Below are 18,443 nucleotides of genomic sequence, written 5' to 3' on the forward strand. Positions count from 1 at the left end.
CTTGTGACTTAGAAATTATGTAATCACTTAATCACAATCAAAAAAAAAAAAGAACTTTGGGGAAGGGAGGGAGGGAGGGGATGGTAGGGGGAAAACAATGGAGGGGCTAACAATGTTCAAGAGGAAGTGTACTCATTACCTTACTCATGTAACTGTAACCCTCTGTATAGTATCTTTACAATAAAAAAAATCCACCAACCATATGGTACATGTTATAACTGATAATCCTACATGGCCATAACATTATATCTTAAAGTCTATTGTTTAGAAAAGGACATTCTTACTGCTATATATTCAATGGTTCTGAACAATATATATGACATGTTTTCATCACTATAAGACTCTTTGTGCCCTATAAGTTCTCTATAGCTGAACAGTTCATTCTTCCTTCCCCTACCTTCTCCCTGGTTGCCAATGATTTTCTTACTGCCTCCATAGTTTTGCTTTTTATAGAATAGCATATAGTTTGTACAGTATATAACATTGTCAGATTGGTTTCTTCCACTTAATAACATTCGTTCACATTTCCACCCTATCCTTTTTTTCTTTTTTTGGTTCTGGTCAAGGCTACCACTCTACCCCTTGAGCCACAGTTGTTCTTTTGACTTTGTTTTTCCATTTATTTGGAAGTAAGAGTCTCATGGACTTTTCTGCCTGAGATGAGTTTGAACGATGACCCTCAGATCTCAGCCTCCTGAATTGGAAGGATTATAGGTGTGAGCCACTGATACCCAGCTTTTATCTTTTCATGACTTGTTATCAATCTTTTTTTTCTCTCACTATTTTTTTCTATCTTTTCCATTTTTGTCTATTTTTTCTGTCTATTTTTTCAGTCTATTTTCTGTATGCACTATAGTTTACTCATCAATTTATCCCCTGACAGAGATCTTAGTCATTTCAAAATTTTGGCAATAGTGAATAAAGACGTTGCAAATACCTATGTGCAGTTTAATATGCTGTAGATTTCAAATCTTTTGGGTAAATATCACTGTGATTGCTGGATCCAAGGTTTAGTAAGAAACCATGACTGTGTTATCTAATATTGCTATGCCATCATTTTTCCCCCTCCAAAATCAAAATGAAAATTCCTTTATCTACACCTCCTTCACCATGTATGTTGTCAATGTTCTGGATTTGAAGATTCTAGTGAGTAGTCAGTCAGGTCTCCAGTTGTTCCATCACCCTTTGTTGAAAAGACTTATCTGTGCATGTCTATCTGTTGTGACAACTGAAGCTCCCTAATCACATAATAAAGAGTGTCATTTCATATCCTATTGCCAGTTATATAGCTTGCTTGGTATCATATCTAAAGATCATTGGCCCGTTTTTTAAAAACTGGGTTATTTTCATTTTCCTCATTGATGAAAATAGTAGTAGTTCTTTATTGCAGTTTTCTTTGATGTGTTTGGCCAAGGAGTGCTCAGCTTAATGAAGTCCAGAATCAGTTTCTTTTTTCTTTTGTGGATTATATCTTTGGCATTTTATATATGTTACTGACATACAATATCACCCCAGCTTTATCATAGGGGTTTTATAATTCTTTTACATTTAGCTCAATATCCACTTTGAGTTCATTTTGGTGAAGGGTATAAGATTCATTTTTTTTCTTTTGTATAAGAATGTCCACTTGTTTCAGCCCTATTTGTCAAAAAAAAAAAAAGACTATCTTTGCTCTACTGAACTTCTTTTGCTTCTTAATCAATGGTCTGTTGACTATAGTCTTAATCTGTTTGGATTGTTATAATAGAATAACACAAATTGGGTAGTTTATATACAAAAGTAATTCATTTCTCACGGTTCTGGACACTGGGAAAGCCAAGATTAAGGTACCAGCATAATTTGTGCCTGGTGAGGGAAAACTTCCTGATTCATAGATGTTTTCTAGTTATAACTTCACAAGGTTGGTGAGCCTCTTACTGGGGATACAAATCCAATTTATGCAGATAGGGCCTAGTCATTTCTCAAAGACACATTCTCCAAATAGTCTCTCTCATATTGTGGATATGATTACAAGTATGAATTTAGGGGATTCACAAAGGCTCAGACCATATATAAACTTATGAAGGTCTGTTTCTGGACTTTCCCCTCAGTATATTTAATCCATTTGTCTATTCTTTTATCAATACAGTACTGTCTTGATAACTATCTTTGTAGTACTTACTGTCTTAATGTTGAATAGTGTCAGTTGTCTTTTTCCTTGTCTTTAATATTAAGATGGCTATTCTGGTAAACTAATAAATGTAATAGTATTATAGAAAGTTCTTTAATATGGCTTCAGATTCCAAGATAGTACATAACGTTAAGAAACTAACCATTAATTATTATCCAGGCTTAGCATAATATCAAACAATATTACAATTACTGAAAAAATTAGAAAAATATTCTTGTATTTAAAGTTCATATTTGTTTCAAACACAATTATCTTCACAAGTTTCAACAAAAATATCACGACAGATGAAATGCAGATACAAATTTAATCTGCAGGTGTATATCTAATTTTTCAAGTATCTACTGAAAACTCTGTCCCTACTCCAAGAGACATTCTCAGCACCTTTGTCTAAAACTCAGTTGGCTACAGATGTGGGAATGCAAACTACACTAGCCACTAATGGAAATTAATATGGAGGTTCCTCAAAAAATGAAACTTCCATATGACCTGGTCATACTATTTCTGAATGCATACCTCTCCTAAAATCAATTTTTTTGTATCTTTCTCCAAAGATGCCTGTATACAAACATTTATAACAGCCAAACTAGGGAGCCAAACCTGTATACACACATTTATAACAGCCAAATGAGGAAATGAGCTCTAGAGTCCATTAAAAGATAAAGTCACAATAAATAATGAAATTATGTCATTTCTGAAAAGTTGATAGAACTGGAGATTGTCACATTAAGTGAAAAAAAGCCATTCCCACAAAGAGAAATACTGCATGCTCTCTTTTAGGAGTGGGAGCTAGAGATGGGGGAAGGCAAAAAATAAAAACAGGTCATGAAAAATAATGCAAATCCTAAGACCTAAAAACATCAAGGCATTGGACAATGACAAGTGGAAAGGCACAAGAAAAGGGAAAGAGAGCGAGTTAAGAGAAATCAAAGTATACTTATTATGCATGAAACCCCTTACTCTGAACAATTAATATATGCTAAAATATTAAATACCATAATATGAGAGTAAACTATATGGTTCTAACAGTAAGTATAAAATCTAAGAAGTCAGAAAAAAGAACTTAATTTAAAATGATTTTTTTTGTGTGTGGGGGGGTCCGGTCATGGGGCCTGAACTCTGGGTCTGGGCGCTGTCCCTCAGCTCTTCAGCTCAAGGCTAGCACTCTACCACTTGAGCCACAGCGCCACTTCCGGCTTTTTTCTTTTTGTTTATATGGTGCTGAAGAATCGAACCCAGGGCCTCATGCATGCAAGGCAAGCGCTCTACCACTAAGCCATCTTCCCAGCCGCTTAAAATGATTTTGAAAGCAAACACTTAGAGGTATTATTTACAAATAAGACATCCTTAGATTTTTTTTCAGATTTAGCAGAACTGTTCGCAGTTGAGCAAAATAAAAGTCAATAATGTTTAAAATACTGTCATTGGAAAAAATATTTATATCAAATGATATGTTCTTGTGGAGAAACAATGGGGAACAATTCAAAAAGTCTTGTTTTGTTTAATGAATAGTAAAGATCTTAAAATACTTTAAATTTGAAATATTATACTCAATTATATCTATATACTTAACATGTGCACAGCAACTTCAGAAATGGTCGTTTATCCTTTGCTGACTGGCATTAAAAAAAAATTCGATTCTCTTTAGCAACCTGTTTTAATACTAGCATTAATACTGACTATATTTAGAGATGACTGCTTTCTAGACAGCAATCCTGTCTTACCTTCATATTAAATGTCATGATCCAAGGAAAAAATATCATTTAATCAGACTGTAGTGTGAATGACAAGTATGTTTAGAAGGATAAGGCTGTATTTCAGAACCACCAGAGGAATAAAGTTTCCACTCAAAGTGGTAAAATTTGTGAAGAACATAAAGTAAATACAATTTTGATATTGGATAAATTTATAAATGTACATTATTATATTTAATAAACATTGTTTTTAAAATTTAACCATTAATGACATATTACATCAAAATACATTTACTATATCAATATTAAATATTTTATCAATTCATATATTATCTATTAAATATTAATACAAATACTATACAATTTTTTTCAATTAACTATTTTATCAATATTTTGTAATCCATATGCTTAATAGATCAAGCAATGCAAAATAGGAAAGATAAATTCTCTCAAATTTGATGGTTGTAAAATTATCTATGACCTCATTTATGCTTTTATTTTTCTTTGTATTGACAGTGAAGAGAATCTGTATGTTTGTAGCAGCATCATAAAGATACCGACCTATTTCTCTAAGTCTTGTCAGCTATATGGTTTTTTAGATTCTTGAAGAGCTTTAATATCTAAAAGTGTTTAGGTTCAACTAATTATGCTATTTACAAATAGCAATAATATGTAAATAATAAACACAGTACTATATTTTATCTGTAGTACACTTCCAAAACAGACTCAAAAGTAATGAGGTTTGCTTCTATAGAGATAAAATACAATTAAATATAACTTAAAGTAACCTTATACAATATGTCTTTTTTGTATAAAGATTATAAACAATTATAACAAGTAATATGCATGTCTCCACTTAAGAAAAATTAAATATATTGTACAGAGTAACATTTCAGTTGGATTAGCATTAAGTACCACATTAAATACATTTCTAATATGATGACAACATCAGCTTAACACTCACTCTTCAGTGTACCACTGAGATTAAAAATACCAGTTATAAAAAGTAATTTCAAAAACTTGAATGTATATCAATTACTAACTCAAATAAACACATGAATAATAGCTCCAATGAGTTTGAAGTTCCTCTACTTAACACCTATAACACTGTGACAGAAACAGCCACTCAAGGAAAAAGAGGTTTGTTAGGTAGCCTTAAACTTACCACAAGTCATATTTTATTCTCATTATTATGAAAGCTGTAAAAGTAGAAAGATGAGAGAATCCTGCTACGAAACTCACAAATTTCTCATATTTCTTTTTTGTTTTTTTCTGGGGTCCGGTCGTGGGGCCTGAACTCTGGGCCTGGGCGCTGTCCCTCAGCTCTTCAGGTCAAGGCTAGCACTCTACCATTTGAGCCACAGTGCCACTTCCGGCTTTTTTATTTTTGCTTATGTGGTGCTGAGGAGTCGAACTCAGGGCCTCAGGCATGCAAGGTAAGCGCTCTACCACTGAGCCACCTTCCCAGCCCTCATATTTCTTTTATGGGGACCTTCTCCTTCAGCATGTTCAGACAATAACTCACTCAATTCATTCAAGTCCAGTAATTTGTTTTACTGCATTGGAAGTAAAATATTGTTGTGTGTATTATACAGTCTAGATAAATTACTTACTAGCTATCATAATATTCTATCAATTCTGCATAGATTTAAAGTATGAACTAGCTACTTTAGGCTCTGCTTTACAGTCTACTCAGATGAAGCAAATGCTTCCTTGTATAACTCTGAATATTTTTGGCTAAAAATCATTGATATATTATTCCTGTATTTTCTCCACAAAATATTCTGTATGTTCTCATCTATCTGCTGTTCTGAATGTCACTACTGGCCAGATAAACCTGTTTTTTTCCTTAGCCCGGCTCTTTCTTCCTCTGTTATTGTTATTCTGTTTTCCCTTGAAATATTTAATTCTATTTGCCATGAACTTCCCTCAGTTGTAGCAGTTCAGGCAGGTGACAATACAAACCTATAAGGCACATTAACATATAAAACAATCATTTGATTCTCATCATATTTAAAACTTTGTTCTGAAACATTTATTAAAATAATATAGAATTTTAATAATCATTACACTAGAGTTTTCAGCATGATATCTTAAGGAAAGTATTTTTGTAAGCATAAATATTTGCATAAATTTTCTGGTCAATATAACTTAATATAAACATCTAGAAACATACTGAATAATAGCTGATGAAAAATAGTAAAAGGTTTATGTCAAGAGTATGGGACACAGAAGTGGCGCTGTAGCTCAAGTGGTAGAGCGCTCGCCTTGAGCTGAAGAGCTGAGGAACAGCGCCCAGGCCCAGAGTTCAAGCCCCACGACCTTCCAAAAAAAAAGAGTATGGGACACAAAAGATACCAAACTTTTTTAAATTCACATATATGAAACATGTATTGAATGAATATTGTATTCACAACACACAGTACACAAACCCAGAAGGAAATACATGCCATCCTACAAGAGAAAAATATTTTTCCATATTGTATACTTCTTACAAGGCTTACCACTGAACAAACATATCTCTAAGATATGACAGTATTAACAATACACCTTTACAATTATTAACACAGCAAAAATTCTTTCCAAATCCAAATGGACATGAGCAAATATAAATTCTTCCTCCTTGAATACTGCAAGTCTTACATTCCAGATTAATGTCAAGACGCTCATGTCAATTTAAGAGAATGATACTAAATTAAGATAGCTGTCTGTTCTAAAACATAGAATCTGAGAATTATTGTGTCAATCCAATAAAAATGGAATTTTTCATAGAATGCCATGATAAAACTTTGGAATTTAGTGTAGGATGAATGATGACTATTATTCTGCATTCAAAAAGAAAGCACCAAATTATCTCAAAGGACTATGATTCATTAATATAACACATTATTCAAATATAGTTCTTCGTAATTTTATATTATTAAAGATTTCATAAGCATATTTTTCAGTATAATCTTACATCTAATGGACAAAATTACATTGTGTTAAAATGTTTACAAATATTACATTGGAAGTAATAACTTAAATGGGTAAAATCGTTAGAAGAAAATATTAAGTTTTCTCCCATATCCACTAGGGAAATCGAGTTATTTATGCAAATAAATGTTATTCACTATTCCTTCACTAGGTACATATGTATTATATAGAGTATTTGTATTCTAAGTCAAAATTTTACAAGACTGAAAAAGGCAACTGATAATCTTCATAAGGATAATTATCAGCAAGAAAAAATACTGACCATACTGTTGAGTGAGGAAAAGAGAGACAGATTAAGAAGAGGAAAAAAATAGAATGAGCATGTTGGGAAACTCATTCAGATACACATTTTTTTTGGGGGGGGTCCGGTCATGGGGCCTGAACTCTGGGCCTGGGCGCTATCCCTCAGCTCTTCAGCTCAAGGCTAGCACTCCTACCACTTGAGCCACAGCGCCACTTCTGTCTTTTTTCTTTTTGCTTATGTGGTGCTAAGGAATCAAACCCAGGGCCTCATGAATGCAAGGCAAGCGCTCCACCACTGAGCCACCTTTCCAGCCCCCAGATACACATTTTTATGTCTCCTGGCTGCCACTCTTTATAACATTTTTGTAAATGACTGGTCAATCAGTAATAAATCAATAATTTTCAATTTCAAGACATCATTGTGTTTTGTGCTTTGTAAAATTCTCAATGATTTATTAGTGAAACTTCTACGAGGGTAGATTACATATGATCTGGAAGACTGATTTTTTGTTTTAGTATAATTTGTTGCATGCATTATGTCTCATTAAGGAAAACACCTGCAAGCACTCAATTTTCTCTTTCCCAGCTGTACAGACTTAACTAGCCTTGATTAGTTTTGTTTGAGAGAGAGAGAGAGTGCATTTTAAGAGAAATGATGTTCTTACTAGGTGAATACAATTCATGGGGAAGATAGTGTGCTTGTTTGTCAGTAAATATAAATTGTAAAATGTGGTTATTTAAGTATGGACTATAGGCTGGTCAAAATGGATTTGACTCAAACAAAAAAAATAAAACTAAAAGTTATAAAACTCAAAAATTCCTGTGTCATGTACATGAAATATGTAACCTTTCAAATATGTCCAAATGGGCTAGAGGTATAGCTAAATGGCACAATATTTTCCCAGCAAGTATAAAGACCTGAGTTGAAGCCCTAAAACTGCCCCAACAAAAGAAACATTTTCAACATGTGCAAGTATATATTATTATTATGAATAATTATTTTTACATCTCTAGTTATAATTATTAAAGTAATATATTCAACAAAGCTTAAAACTGATATGAGGAAATTTAGTCTAATTTTTCCAAGCAAGTTAATGATTCATAATTATCTTCATCTGCTATGTACTGCCACATAAGCAAGATATCATGTTAGCAGAGTGAATATTGTTTTACATGATGGCATCATCCCTTTAAAAAAGAAATCAACCTCTTCTATTCCTGAGAAAAATGCTGTGTCATAAAATTTACTATCTGTAGCACAAAACAATGAAGAAATTGATCTATCATAAGCTATTATATCTCTTTTGAAAAAGCAACACTAATAAAGTTTTAAATTATAATTAGTACTGAAAACCAAATACTCACAAGGAAGGATCTTGTACAAGATCTTTGAGATTTATCCCACTGCGGTCTTCTGCAAGATTCCTGAAGCAACTATCACTCACTAACAAAAGAAGAGGAAAGAGAAAATTAATTTTTGTTACACTTTAGTTCTTGCTGACCAAAGTGATTTTGAAATAAAAATTTGCTTAATTTTTTCCAAACACTTACCAAACTGATTACCAGGTTTGGTAAATTTAGTAACAAATATTAATATTTAATAATAAAGTCAATATTTTAGTATCTTTAGATATGCATGTTATGTATATATATATATATATATATGTAACTTAACAAGCATGTAGGTTTAAAATTTTGTTCTTCTACAAGATTAATTTTACTTATACACAGTGGCAGGTCACTGCTTGCATATTAATTAGTACAAAAGAGATATGGCCCTAGATCCTTTGTTTTTTTTTTAAATAGCATGAAAAATTAAAAAGATAAACTAAACTTGCAGAATGGTAAAATTCTTCTCTTAGATAATATGAGATGGCTGATAGTTTTGATTTTTGGAGAATTTTTCATTGAGATAAAAATGAAGGTTGAAAAAGAAGGGCATTCCTGTGGTACAGGAAAACTAACACAGCTCTTATTGTTTCCAGGATGCCATGTCAGATTAAAATCCAGTGGAGTCCAAAATAACAGAAAATGTTAGAGAAATTAGCACTTCTTCATATATTTCTAAATATGGAGTGAAGGGAAAAGGACATTTATGTTGATGTCTACTGTTCTGAGAAATAACACTATATAATAGAAATTTCAAGTATCAGAAGAAGCATAAAGTATTAATAGTAATTAAGAGGAAAAAGAGTAACAAATTGTTTAAATAAGGATACAGGTGGACCCACTGCAACAATGAGATGTATAAGACACTGTCGAAAAACAAAAAGGAACTTTACAACTTTGGGGGTGAAGGGGAGGGTAGTCGTGGAGATGGGAGGGAAGGGATGGTAGGGGAAAAACAACGGAGGAGGCAACAATGCTTGATATGAAATTTACTCATTACCTTGCTCAAGTAATCGTAACCCCTCTATGGTATTTTCACAATAAAAAACTTATTTAAAAAAAAAAGAGTAAGTACAAGATGACACACAGAAGTCTACAAAAGAAAGTCTACAAAAACCTCTAAAATATAGTATATAAAAATAAGACTTGATAGGTTTCACATGTAGTCTAACAGAGTAAAATAAAAGATTTGTGAATATGAAGATATATCAGCTGAAAATTTACAAATTGAAACAGAGCAACCACAACAAAAAGAAAAAAGGTCATTCTGGAACCAAATAGTGTAACATCCAGGTTATTTCAGTCATAAGACTCATGTAATAAGTAAAATGATTCACTTACATATTTTTATCTTCGTGAACATAAATATTAGGTAATTCACTACTGTCACTATCAATAGAATATTTTAATGTATCATAATCACTTATAATCTATGTAAGAAAGTTTTGTTCCATTCATAGATTATCTAAAATTTTATCTATAATTTATATTCCCTTTTATTACAGTCCCTCAAAATTACAAGTATTAAAATTTCAAAATCCAGATTAGCCTTTTCTAAAAATGATAAACAATTCTTCATTAAAACATTTAAAGTTGGAAAAGTCTGCATTCACTCTCAAGACATTTTCCCATTGTTTTGTAAGCTATCAGGTAATCTTCAACTCATATTAAATAAACATTGGTCTCAACCTGTTGACTTGTGATTGCTTTTCTACCTTTTATAATTTAAAAATAAATGTTCTTCATTATACTAGCTCCTGAGTGAGGCCCCAAAATTAAAAATGTTGACATGCTGTAGGAAAACGTGTTTTCCAGCTGAACTAATTAACAACTGGAGGTATATTATACCATAAAATTTGTTTTCATAATGTTTCTTGTCTGTTTTGGCAAGTGGCTAAGTTATAAAAACTTCAAGTCTGAAAGTTTAGAAAGCTTAATTGAAATGAAATAAGCCTTTGGTCTTTTAAAGATCTGCTAGTCAGCTATTTATGAAACAAATTTTGTTAAGAAACACAGTTCTAAAATGCATATCATATATAAATTTTAAGTTACAAAATCAGAAACCTCAAGAAAAATTTTATAAATTTAGCTGCCTAGTAAACTGTTACTAATTTTTTTAGCAAACAATTCTTTTGAATCATAAGAATGTACAAATTTTAAGAAACTAATGACTACTTTTTCACATGTAAATCACATCAAAATCAATCATTCTGATCAGATTTTTGTTTTGTTTTTCCTTCAGGTGTATAACTTCTAATGGAATTACTATAGTCCCTAGTCCACTGATAAGTAAAATGACCCAATATGCCATCATAACAGTCTTCTTCATTATACTACCTCCTGAGTGAGGCCCAAAAATTAAAAATGTTGACATGCTGTAGGAAAAGGTGTTTTCCAGCTGAACTAATTAACAACTGGAGGTATATTATACCATAAAATTTGTTTTCATAACATTAGCTACATTAGAAATACACACTAAAACTGCAAATAAAAGCTTTCATCTCAATCTGGTTTATGTTGGTATAATAATTAGTTTTGAGGAGCAAAAAGGAAATTACTTAGAAGCATTGTAGACTAGCCTTATCACAATTCTTAACAATTAAGTCCATTTACTAGTTATTATACAAGAAAAACAACTTTAGAGATTTTTCTAGTTAAGTGGTTGAGACACTATATATCTTAATATAGCATGAGTTCGATGGAAGTTCTATAGAGGAACAAAGAGTCTTTTCTTCTTTCAAGCCAAAAAGCTTGTTTTTGTCTGATATACAAAATTGCCTTCAAAAATTTTATTTGAAAAAACATTACTAAAGAAATTTAATAAGACAAAATGCATGCACACATACATGAGAATCACAATTGCCTACACTCAGTAAGAATCAATATGCAAAATCAGTACATACTTAGAAATATTTGTGAAGCAGACTCTTTAATAGGTTTCTTAGTGAATAATTTTCTGTGTAGTTTCATCATTCTTATCTAGAATAAAGGTCATAGTTGGCAACCATTATGTACTAATCACCTTTTGTTCCCTTTTCCACTTATAATGTAGTACTATATATAACGAATGTTATCTTTCATGAAATATTTATAATATACAGCTACGTGTATTTTGAAGAAATGAGTTTAATTTTCATCTTTTTGATAGAATCTTCCATTTGTTATTTAATTTCAGTGCAGCCTTTTGATTCAAAAAAATAAAGCTTAGGTGGGCACTGGTGGCTAACTCTTATAAGCCAAGTGACTCAGGAACCTGGAATCTGAGGATTGTGGTTCAAATCCAGATGGGGCTGAAAAGTCCCTGTAAGACTCTTATCTTTAATTAACCACAAGAAAAATGGAAGTGAGAGAGTGCTAGCCTTGAGCAAAAGAGTTCAGGGACAGCACCCAGGCCGAGTTCAAGCCCCATGACTGCCCAATTAAAGCTTAAAACTGATTATTTTCTCTACTTAATCTTTATTTTCTGCATCTGATCTTAAATATTTTTCAAATAGTTCCCTGTATCTGCCTAACTATAATGTTTGGACATAGAAGAAATCAAAACAAATGAAATCTCACTGCATAATGTGTTCCTTTGAGATAAGACAGCACAAGAACAGCAATAATAATGACACAAATAAAATCTATCATTTACTGAGTGTTCCTTATGTGTGTTACACTAAAAATATTTTCTACGCTTTACATTATTTGCCATTGTCTCCTAGACATTGCCAAGAGAAGAAAAAATAAGATGGCAAAATAGAAATGATCTCCAGCAATTACTGCCCCAAGTTGTTCCAAACATCAACTGGAACAACTATTCACATGCCAGTATTCCAGAAAAGAGAACTCTATACTGTTGGTAGGAGTGTAAATTAGTAAAGCTTATAGGGATTATTATAGAAGTTCTTAAAAAAAATAGAATACCCATATGACCCATCAATTCCTCTATTAAGTACACATACAAAGGAAATCAAATCAATTAGTAACACAACCTGCACTTCCACACTTTACAACTCTATTTACAACTATTAAGATACAGAAACAACTAAGTGTCCACCAATAGATGAAGGAATAAAGGAAATGTGATACACATTTACACAATGGAATATATAAAAAATAAAATAATCATTTGAAACACCACAGATGTACCTGAAGGACAATATGTTACATGAAATAAGCTAGGTACAGAAAAATAAACATAAAATTATCTTACTCCTGTTTTGGGGGAAAAAAAGATTGAGCACAATGAAGTACCAAGTACAATGGTGGTTACCAGGGGCTGGGTTGGCTGGGGGAGATGGAAAGATAGAAAGATAAGATACTGTTTATCACAGAGAGATAGAAGTATCTGCATGATGACTATAGTTAACAGATATAGTATAGTTATGTATAATACAGTGATATTATTATTATTATTATTGAAATATGTAGAGCTAGTAGCTGTTTAATGTTCTCAGCACAAAAGTATAGTTATGTAATCTAGAAATTTATTAGTTAGATTTAACCATTCCACATATATTTCAAAATACTATATTGGACTACACACACACACACACACACACACACACACACACACACACAACTGGTTTGTCAATTCAAAATATTTAAATAATTTTAAAGAATTCCCTAGAGACCCACCTCTACATATGACATAATCACAGCAGAATGTCACTCTCCAAGATCATTTACTTGCTGCTGGATGTGGTGGTATACATTTGTAATCCCAGCCTTTTGAGAGGCTGAGAGAATTAGATATTTATGGCCACCTTTGATGACAGAGAATTCCAGGTCAGCCCTGGCTACATAGAGTGAACCTGTCTCAAAACAAAATAAAACAAACAAAAAGAACCCTTAACATAATAAAAAACTCATTACTTTTAAAAACTCAGAATATGAAAGAAAAGAAAGAGAACTGCTTTCAGCCTTGATGGCAGCAGTGGCAAGTATAAATGAGCAGAAGTGAGTGAAATTGGAAAACAAGAAGTGGATTTTTTTAAAAAAATTATTAGAATCCCTATAATCCAGCCACAAAGAAAGTCTGCAGTCATTAGCCATCAGTTTTACTATTTTGCCTGTCACTCAGAAAGTGTACAATCCAGCTGGCCTAGGGCTTTGATTAGAAGAAAGATGTATATGTAGCATGGTCAGTGTAAAATCCCAAATTTTCTAAGTAGATCAATGTAATCTCCTATCCTCTCAGTCCCCCTGATTATTAGCAAAGAAGCATTCAAATGGATAGGGTTCCTTTCTGAGGATAGTCATATTTGCCTAGATATAGTATGCCAGGAGCAGATTAAGGTTTAGAATCAGAATTGTTTTTATTTGATATTTAAAGTAATCAAACCAACTACAGAATTTGCATCAAATACTACTGATCCCTAGCATTGACCTTTGTGATTATAGTTACACTATAATTGGATTACAAATAGCACAGAAATCCAAAACCTTCACACATTAATTTCCAAAGCCACAATGATATGGCTAGAATTAGTTGGTCTAGTTAGATACTACACTTTTAGAATGTATCCTGAAAAAGTGTTAGTAACATAAATAGTACACACAAGATGGGGTAAAACCTCCTGCAACAAGAGAAAAACAGGCTAATGTTTTCCAGGGGTAAAAGATCTGATTGTTAGTAATGGCTTCTGAAATGATCTTTATTTTTGGACAATGCTATAAGAGTAGATATGCTCTGAACACCTGGTAAAAAGATGGAATCAGGTATCCATGTGGTGATCAGAATAGTACAGGCTTGACCAACAGCTTGAAATCCAGTCCATCTCATCAGAAACAAGCATTAGGTATTAATATAAGTGCCCCAGACATTCCTAATATAATCATTCCCACAATTCATGGTCCCATAGAGAAAGGCCTGTGTCTATAATCTGCTATTTTACTTAAATGAGGCCATTAGTCATATCCAAACACTGAAGGAAAAACATAACATGCTTAATCCTTGAAAATACTGTCTAGCCAGAACTTGGTAAACTTTTATTTTGAAAAGTACAGACAGTAAATATCTTAGACTTAGCTATCTCCATATAGTCTCTGGTACATATTCTCCCCCAATCCTGCTGGTGTTTAAAAAAAAATTGTAAAAGATGCCAAACTTCAGGGCAGCACAAAAACTAGCTGTCAACAGATTTGGCATACAGGCCAGATGTCCTTGGAGCTGGAAGGTGGCTGCCACCCAGTGGACAATATCAGCTTTTCATTTTGCTTCACTGATCCAAGCTCAAAACATTGAAGATAAACCTGTACACTATATGAAATTAGTTCAAGAGCTTTATAAATAGGTGAGTTTTATGTCACTGTTCACTGTAAATTTTACTGAAACCTACCAGATATTTTCCCTCACACCAAAATGTGGATGGACTAAAGTGGCTGAAAGCACATCTGTAGAGTTACAGCAAAAGCCATAAAGTGACTGGTGATATTCCTACGCTGAAAATGTGAAAAATAAAAAATAACATAAAGAAAGGAGTAAGAGGGAAATCAGGAGCATTGTATAGGCTTTTTCTCTGTGCCAGCTGGTTCCACTATCATGACAAGCCCTACACTTGCTTCCTGTGTCATGGAGGTTCTGATATTGGGAAAGCACCATGGCTCAGAGGATAGCTACAGACCACTGAACTCTCTCCCTTTTCTGTAGTACTTTAGGCAATTCCTTTGCCCAACTTTCTCCACACCATGGAATTAGAAAGAACAGTGACATCAGCAACTGGAAAAAAAATTTGAATCTGCCCATTTCTTCAAAGTTCCCTGAGAGTACTATTTTTCATCTGGAAGTAGCTGAAATTAGTACATGGAGATAATGGATATGAGAAATGCAGACTGAGAAAACTGCAAGCACCAAGACGGTTTAAGCTTTGAGCAGAACAAGTCACATGGTTCACCCCAAACAATTTCTAACATTAGTTCAGTCAGTTACATCCACAGTGCCAACACAAATTATTCTGCCTTTCGAGATTCTTTGATGGAGTAGCCTCTACAATACTGACTTTTAACTAGGTCCACATTATCGGGATAACGTTCTTTTTTTTTCTCTGATATTGTATAAGGGTGTAGACAACTGAAGGGCCATTTGAGCAGCTTAACTGATAAAAAACCTCATGGCTTAATCTGTAAGCATTCACATACAGGCAGAATAGTAGAATTCCCCTACCCACTCCTCACACCCAACACTTAAGTAAAAGCATCAAATACTGCCTCCTAAGGATTTTCTTCACATCTCCTACCCTGGCCTGCAAATGTCTTTGTACTTTTTCCATAAGGCAGGGTCTCTATCAGCATCTTATCCATTGACAAAAACTATATAAAAGTTACTAAACATAATGTATAAGTTTAGCAAAGTGGCTGACCACAGGCCAATATACAAAAGTCAACTGTACATATACATATATATATATACATATATATAAGCAATGAACAACTGGAAAATAAAATTAAAAAATTAAAGAATCACCAATAACATCTAAAATACAGAAAAGTTTAGGAAGAAATCCGACAATAGATGTTAATGGTCCACACACTGAAACAACAAAACTTAAGAGAAAACTTAAAGACCTATCTTAGAGATATATTTTAAGGGAGTGGAGGAGAAGGTCAAAGTGGTACTTACTGTATATAGATGATAGGTACATGAGAGATCATCATACTATAAACACACTGTTTAGTTTGCATAGTCCTCAAATTTTCCAAAAAAGAAGAAAAAAAAGAGTAGTATGGAGCAATTATGGGGAGGAGGACAGTGAGCTTGATTAGGAACAAGTGAATTTTTGTTTAAAGTGCTAAAAAAAAATCTGTTTGGTTGGGTGCGGGTGGCTCATGCCTATAATCCTAACTGAAATCTGAGGATCATGGTTCAAAGCCAACCCAGGCAGAAAAGGACCGTGAGACTCCTATCTCCAATAAACCACTAGAAAACCGGAAGTGGTGCTGTAGTTCAAGTGGTAGAGCGCTCGCCTTGAGCTGAAGAGCTGAGGGACAGCGCCCAGTCCCAGAGTTCAAGCCCCACGACAGACAAAAAAAAAAAAAATCTGTTTGAAGGCCTTTATGAAAAAAGTTGTTATAACTGGACACTTTTACACGCAAAAGTGAGGAAAAGCCATTTAAGAAAAAGAAAAACAAGCTAGATGCTGGTAGTTCACACTTACAATCCTAGCTACTTAAGAGCTTGAGAAATGGAGGATTGTGGTTCAAGACCAGACAGGGCAGAAAAGTAATCAAAACTCCATTTCTAGTTAATAAGCAATATGTTCAAGTGGCAGAGTGCCAGCTGTGGGAGCTGTGAGCAAGAAAGCTGAGTAAGAATGTGAGGCACTGAGGGAAGGTAAGGGTAGAAAAGAGAGAAGGGGAAAGGAGAGAATAGGGGAGAGGAAAGGAGAAGAGAAAGAAGAAAACAGTGTAACAAAATGACAAACAAATTACTGACTTTGGGGTATTTCAAAGAGAGTTTGGCTTAAGTATTTCTATGTTGCTTTGTATGTCCCTCCCCCATGGTATAACCGCTGCTTTCACTGTATTTGATGTTGGTATAATTTGTGGAGGGGAAGGGAAAAACAAATCATTTAACTAGGGATACAGGTGGACCCATTGCAACAATGACATGTACAAGTCCTTATGTCGAAAAACCAACTTTATAACTTTGGTGGGGGGTGAGGGGAGAATCGGGTGGGGGGAGAAGTGGAGTATGGGAAGGGATGGGAAGGGGAAACAAAGATAGGCAACAATGCGTGATAAGAAATGTACTCATTACCTTGCCCATGTAATTGTAACTCCTCTGTACGGTATTCTCACAATACAAAAAAAAAGACAAAGAACAGAACTGAAAATGTGGCTCAAGTGGTAGAGTGCCCGCCTAAATAAATTCCAGGCCCTGAATTCAATTCCCATGGGAGGGAAGGAGGCCAGAAGAGGAGGAGAGAGAGAAGGAGTAAGGTAGGGAAGGGGAAGGAAGAGAAGCATCTTGGTATTAAGTTGGTAGCAATACTTTGTGAGATGGTAGAAATTTTGAGAAATTGGCCTAGCTTGAAGAGACACTGTGTCTTTGAAAGTTATACCTTCTCTTCTCTTCTTTTGTCTCCCAAGAGATAAGAAGACTGCCAAATGTACCTGCCACCATGACAATCTGTCTTGCATTGGGCCCAAAATCAACTGAACCGAAGATTACAGACTAAAACTTCTGAAACTGTTGAGACAAATAAATCCTTCCTCCCCAAATTAGTTTTCTCAGGTATTTTTTCAGAGCGACAAAAATGCTAATTAATACACAGCCTTAAAAATTAGAAGAAGGATATCACAGAAAAACAACACATAAATAGTAGGCCATAAAAAACACACCAGACAGTAGGAAATTGTTCTATAACTCAAGTGTAACTAAGAACTAAACTTAGTTTAAAATTAAATTTTAATCTAGTAGAAATACAAAAAACATAATGGAAGCAAAACAACATCCCTGTAAACTATAATGTTGCTCTAACAAGGCAATGATAGGCGAATGGAGACTTAATGACACAGACATTTCAGTGTTTAATGGGTAAGATTTCAAAAGAGCAAATATCAAATTACAGAGCTTTAAGGAATTCTGAGATTCTTCTCCTTAACACAATAGAATACTGAGAATACTTACTTACTAAAAGCAAAGTATGTTTGATGCCAGTTTGAGTCTGATGCCAATTTCCTCAAGATAAATATGCCTGGCAATGTTATAGAAGTGTCAATCCAATTGATGTTGGAATTTCAGTTTGGGATGGTTTTTAAATATCTTGTTATGGAACTATAATAGAAGTACAGGAAAGGATTCCCCAACTGCCACCAACTGCTCTAAATAGCAATGGGTATATTTCCTATGTATTCTTTTTTTAATTTAATTTAATTTTTATTTTTTTTGGGGGGTCCGGTCGTGGGGCCTGAACTCTGGGCCTGAGCGCTGTCCCTCAGCTCTTCAGCTCAAAGCTAGTGCTCTACCACTTGAGCCACAGCACCACTTC

General features: G+C 33.7%; 1 protein-coding gene across 1 annotated transcript in view; it reads right to left on the reverse strand.

Annotated features, from left to right (window-relative positions):
- Window positions 1-18,443, reverse strand: part of Gphn (gephyrin) — a 397,524-nt gene that overhangs the window by 292,130 nt on the left and 86,951 nt on the right. The window contains exon 2 of the mRNA XM_013016472.1: window positions 8,446-8,524. Coding sequence (XP_012871926.1) covers window positions 8,446-8,524 — 79 coding nt within the window. The remainder of the gene's footprint in view (window positions 1-8,445; window positions 8,525-18,443) is intronic.

This window comes from Dipodomys ordii, unplaced genomic scaffold, assembly GCF_000151885.1.
Source record: "Dipodomys ordii isolate 6190 unplaced genomic scaffold, Dord_2.0 Scaffold2, whole genome shotgun sequence".
Classification (NCBI taxonomy): domain Eukaryota; kingdom Metazoa; phylum Chordata; class Mammalia; order Rodentia; family Heteromyidae; genus Dipodomys; species Dipodomys ordii.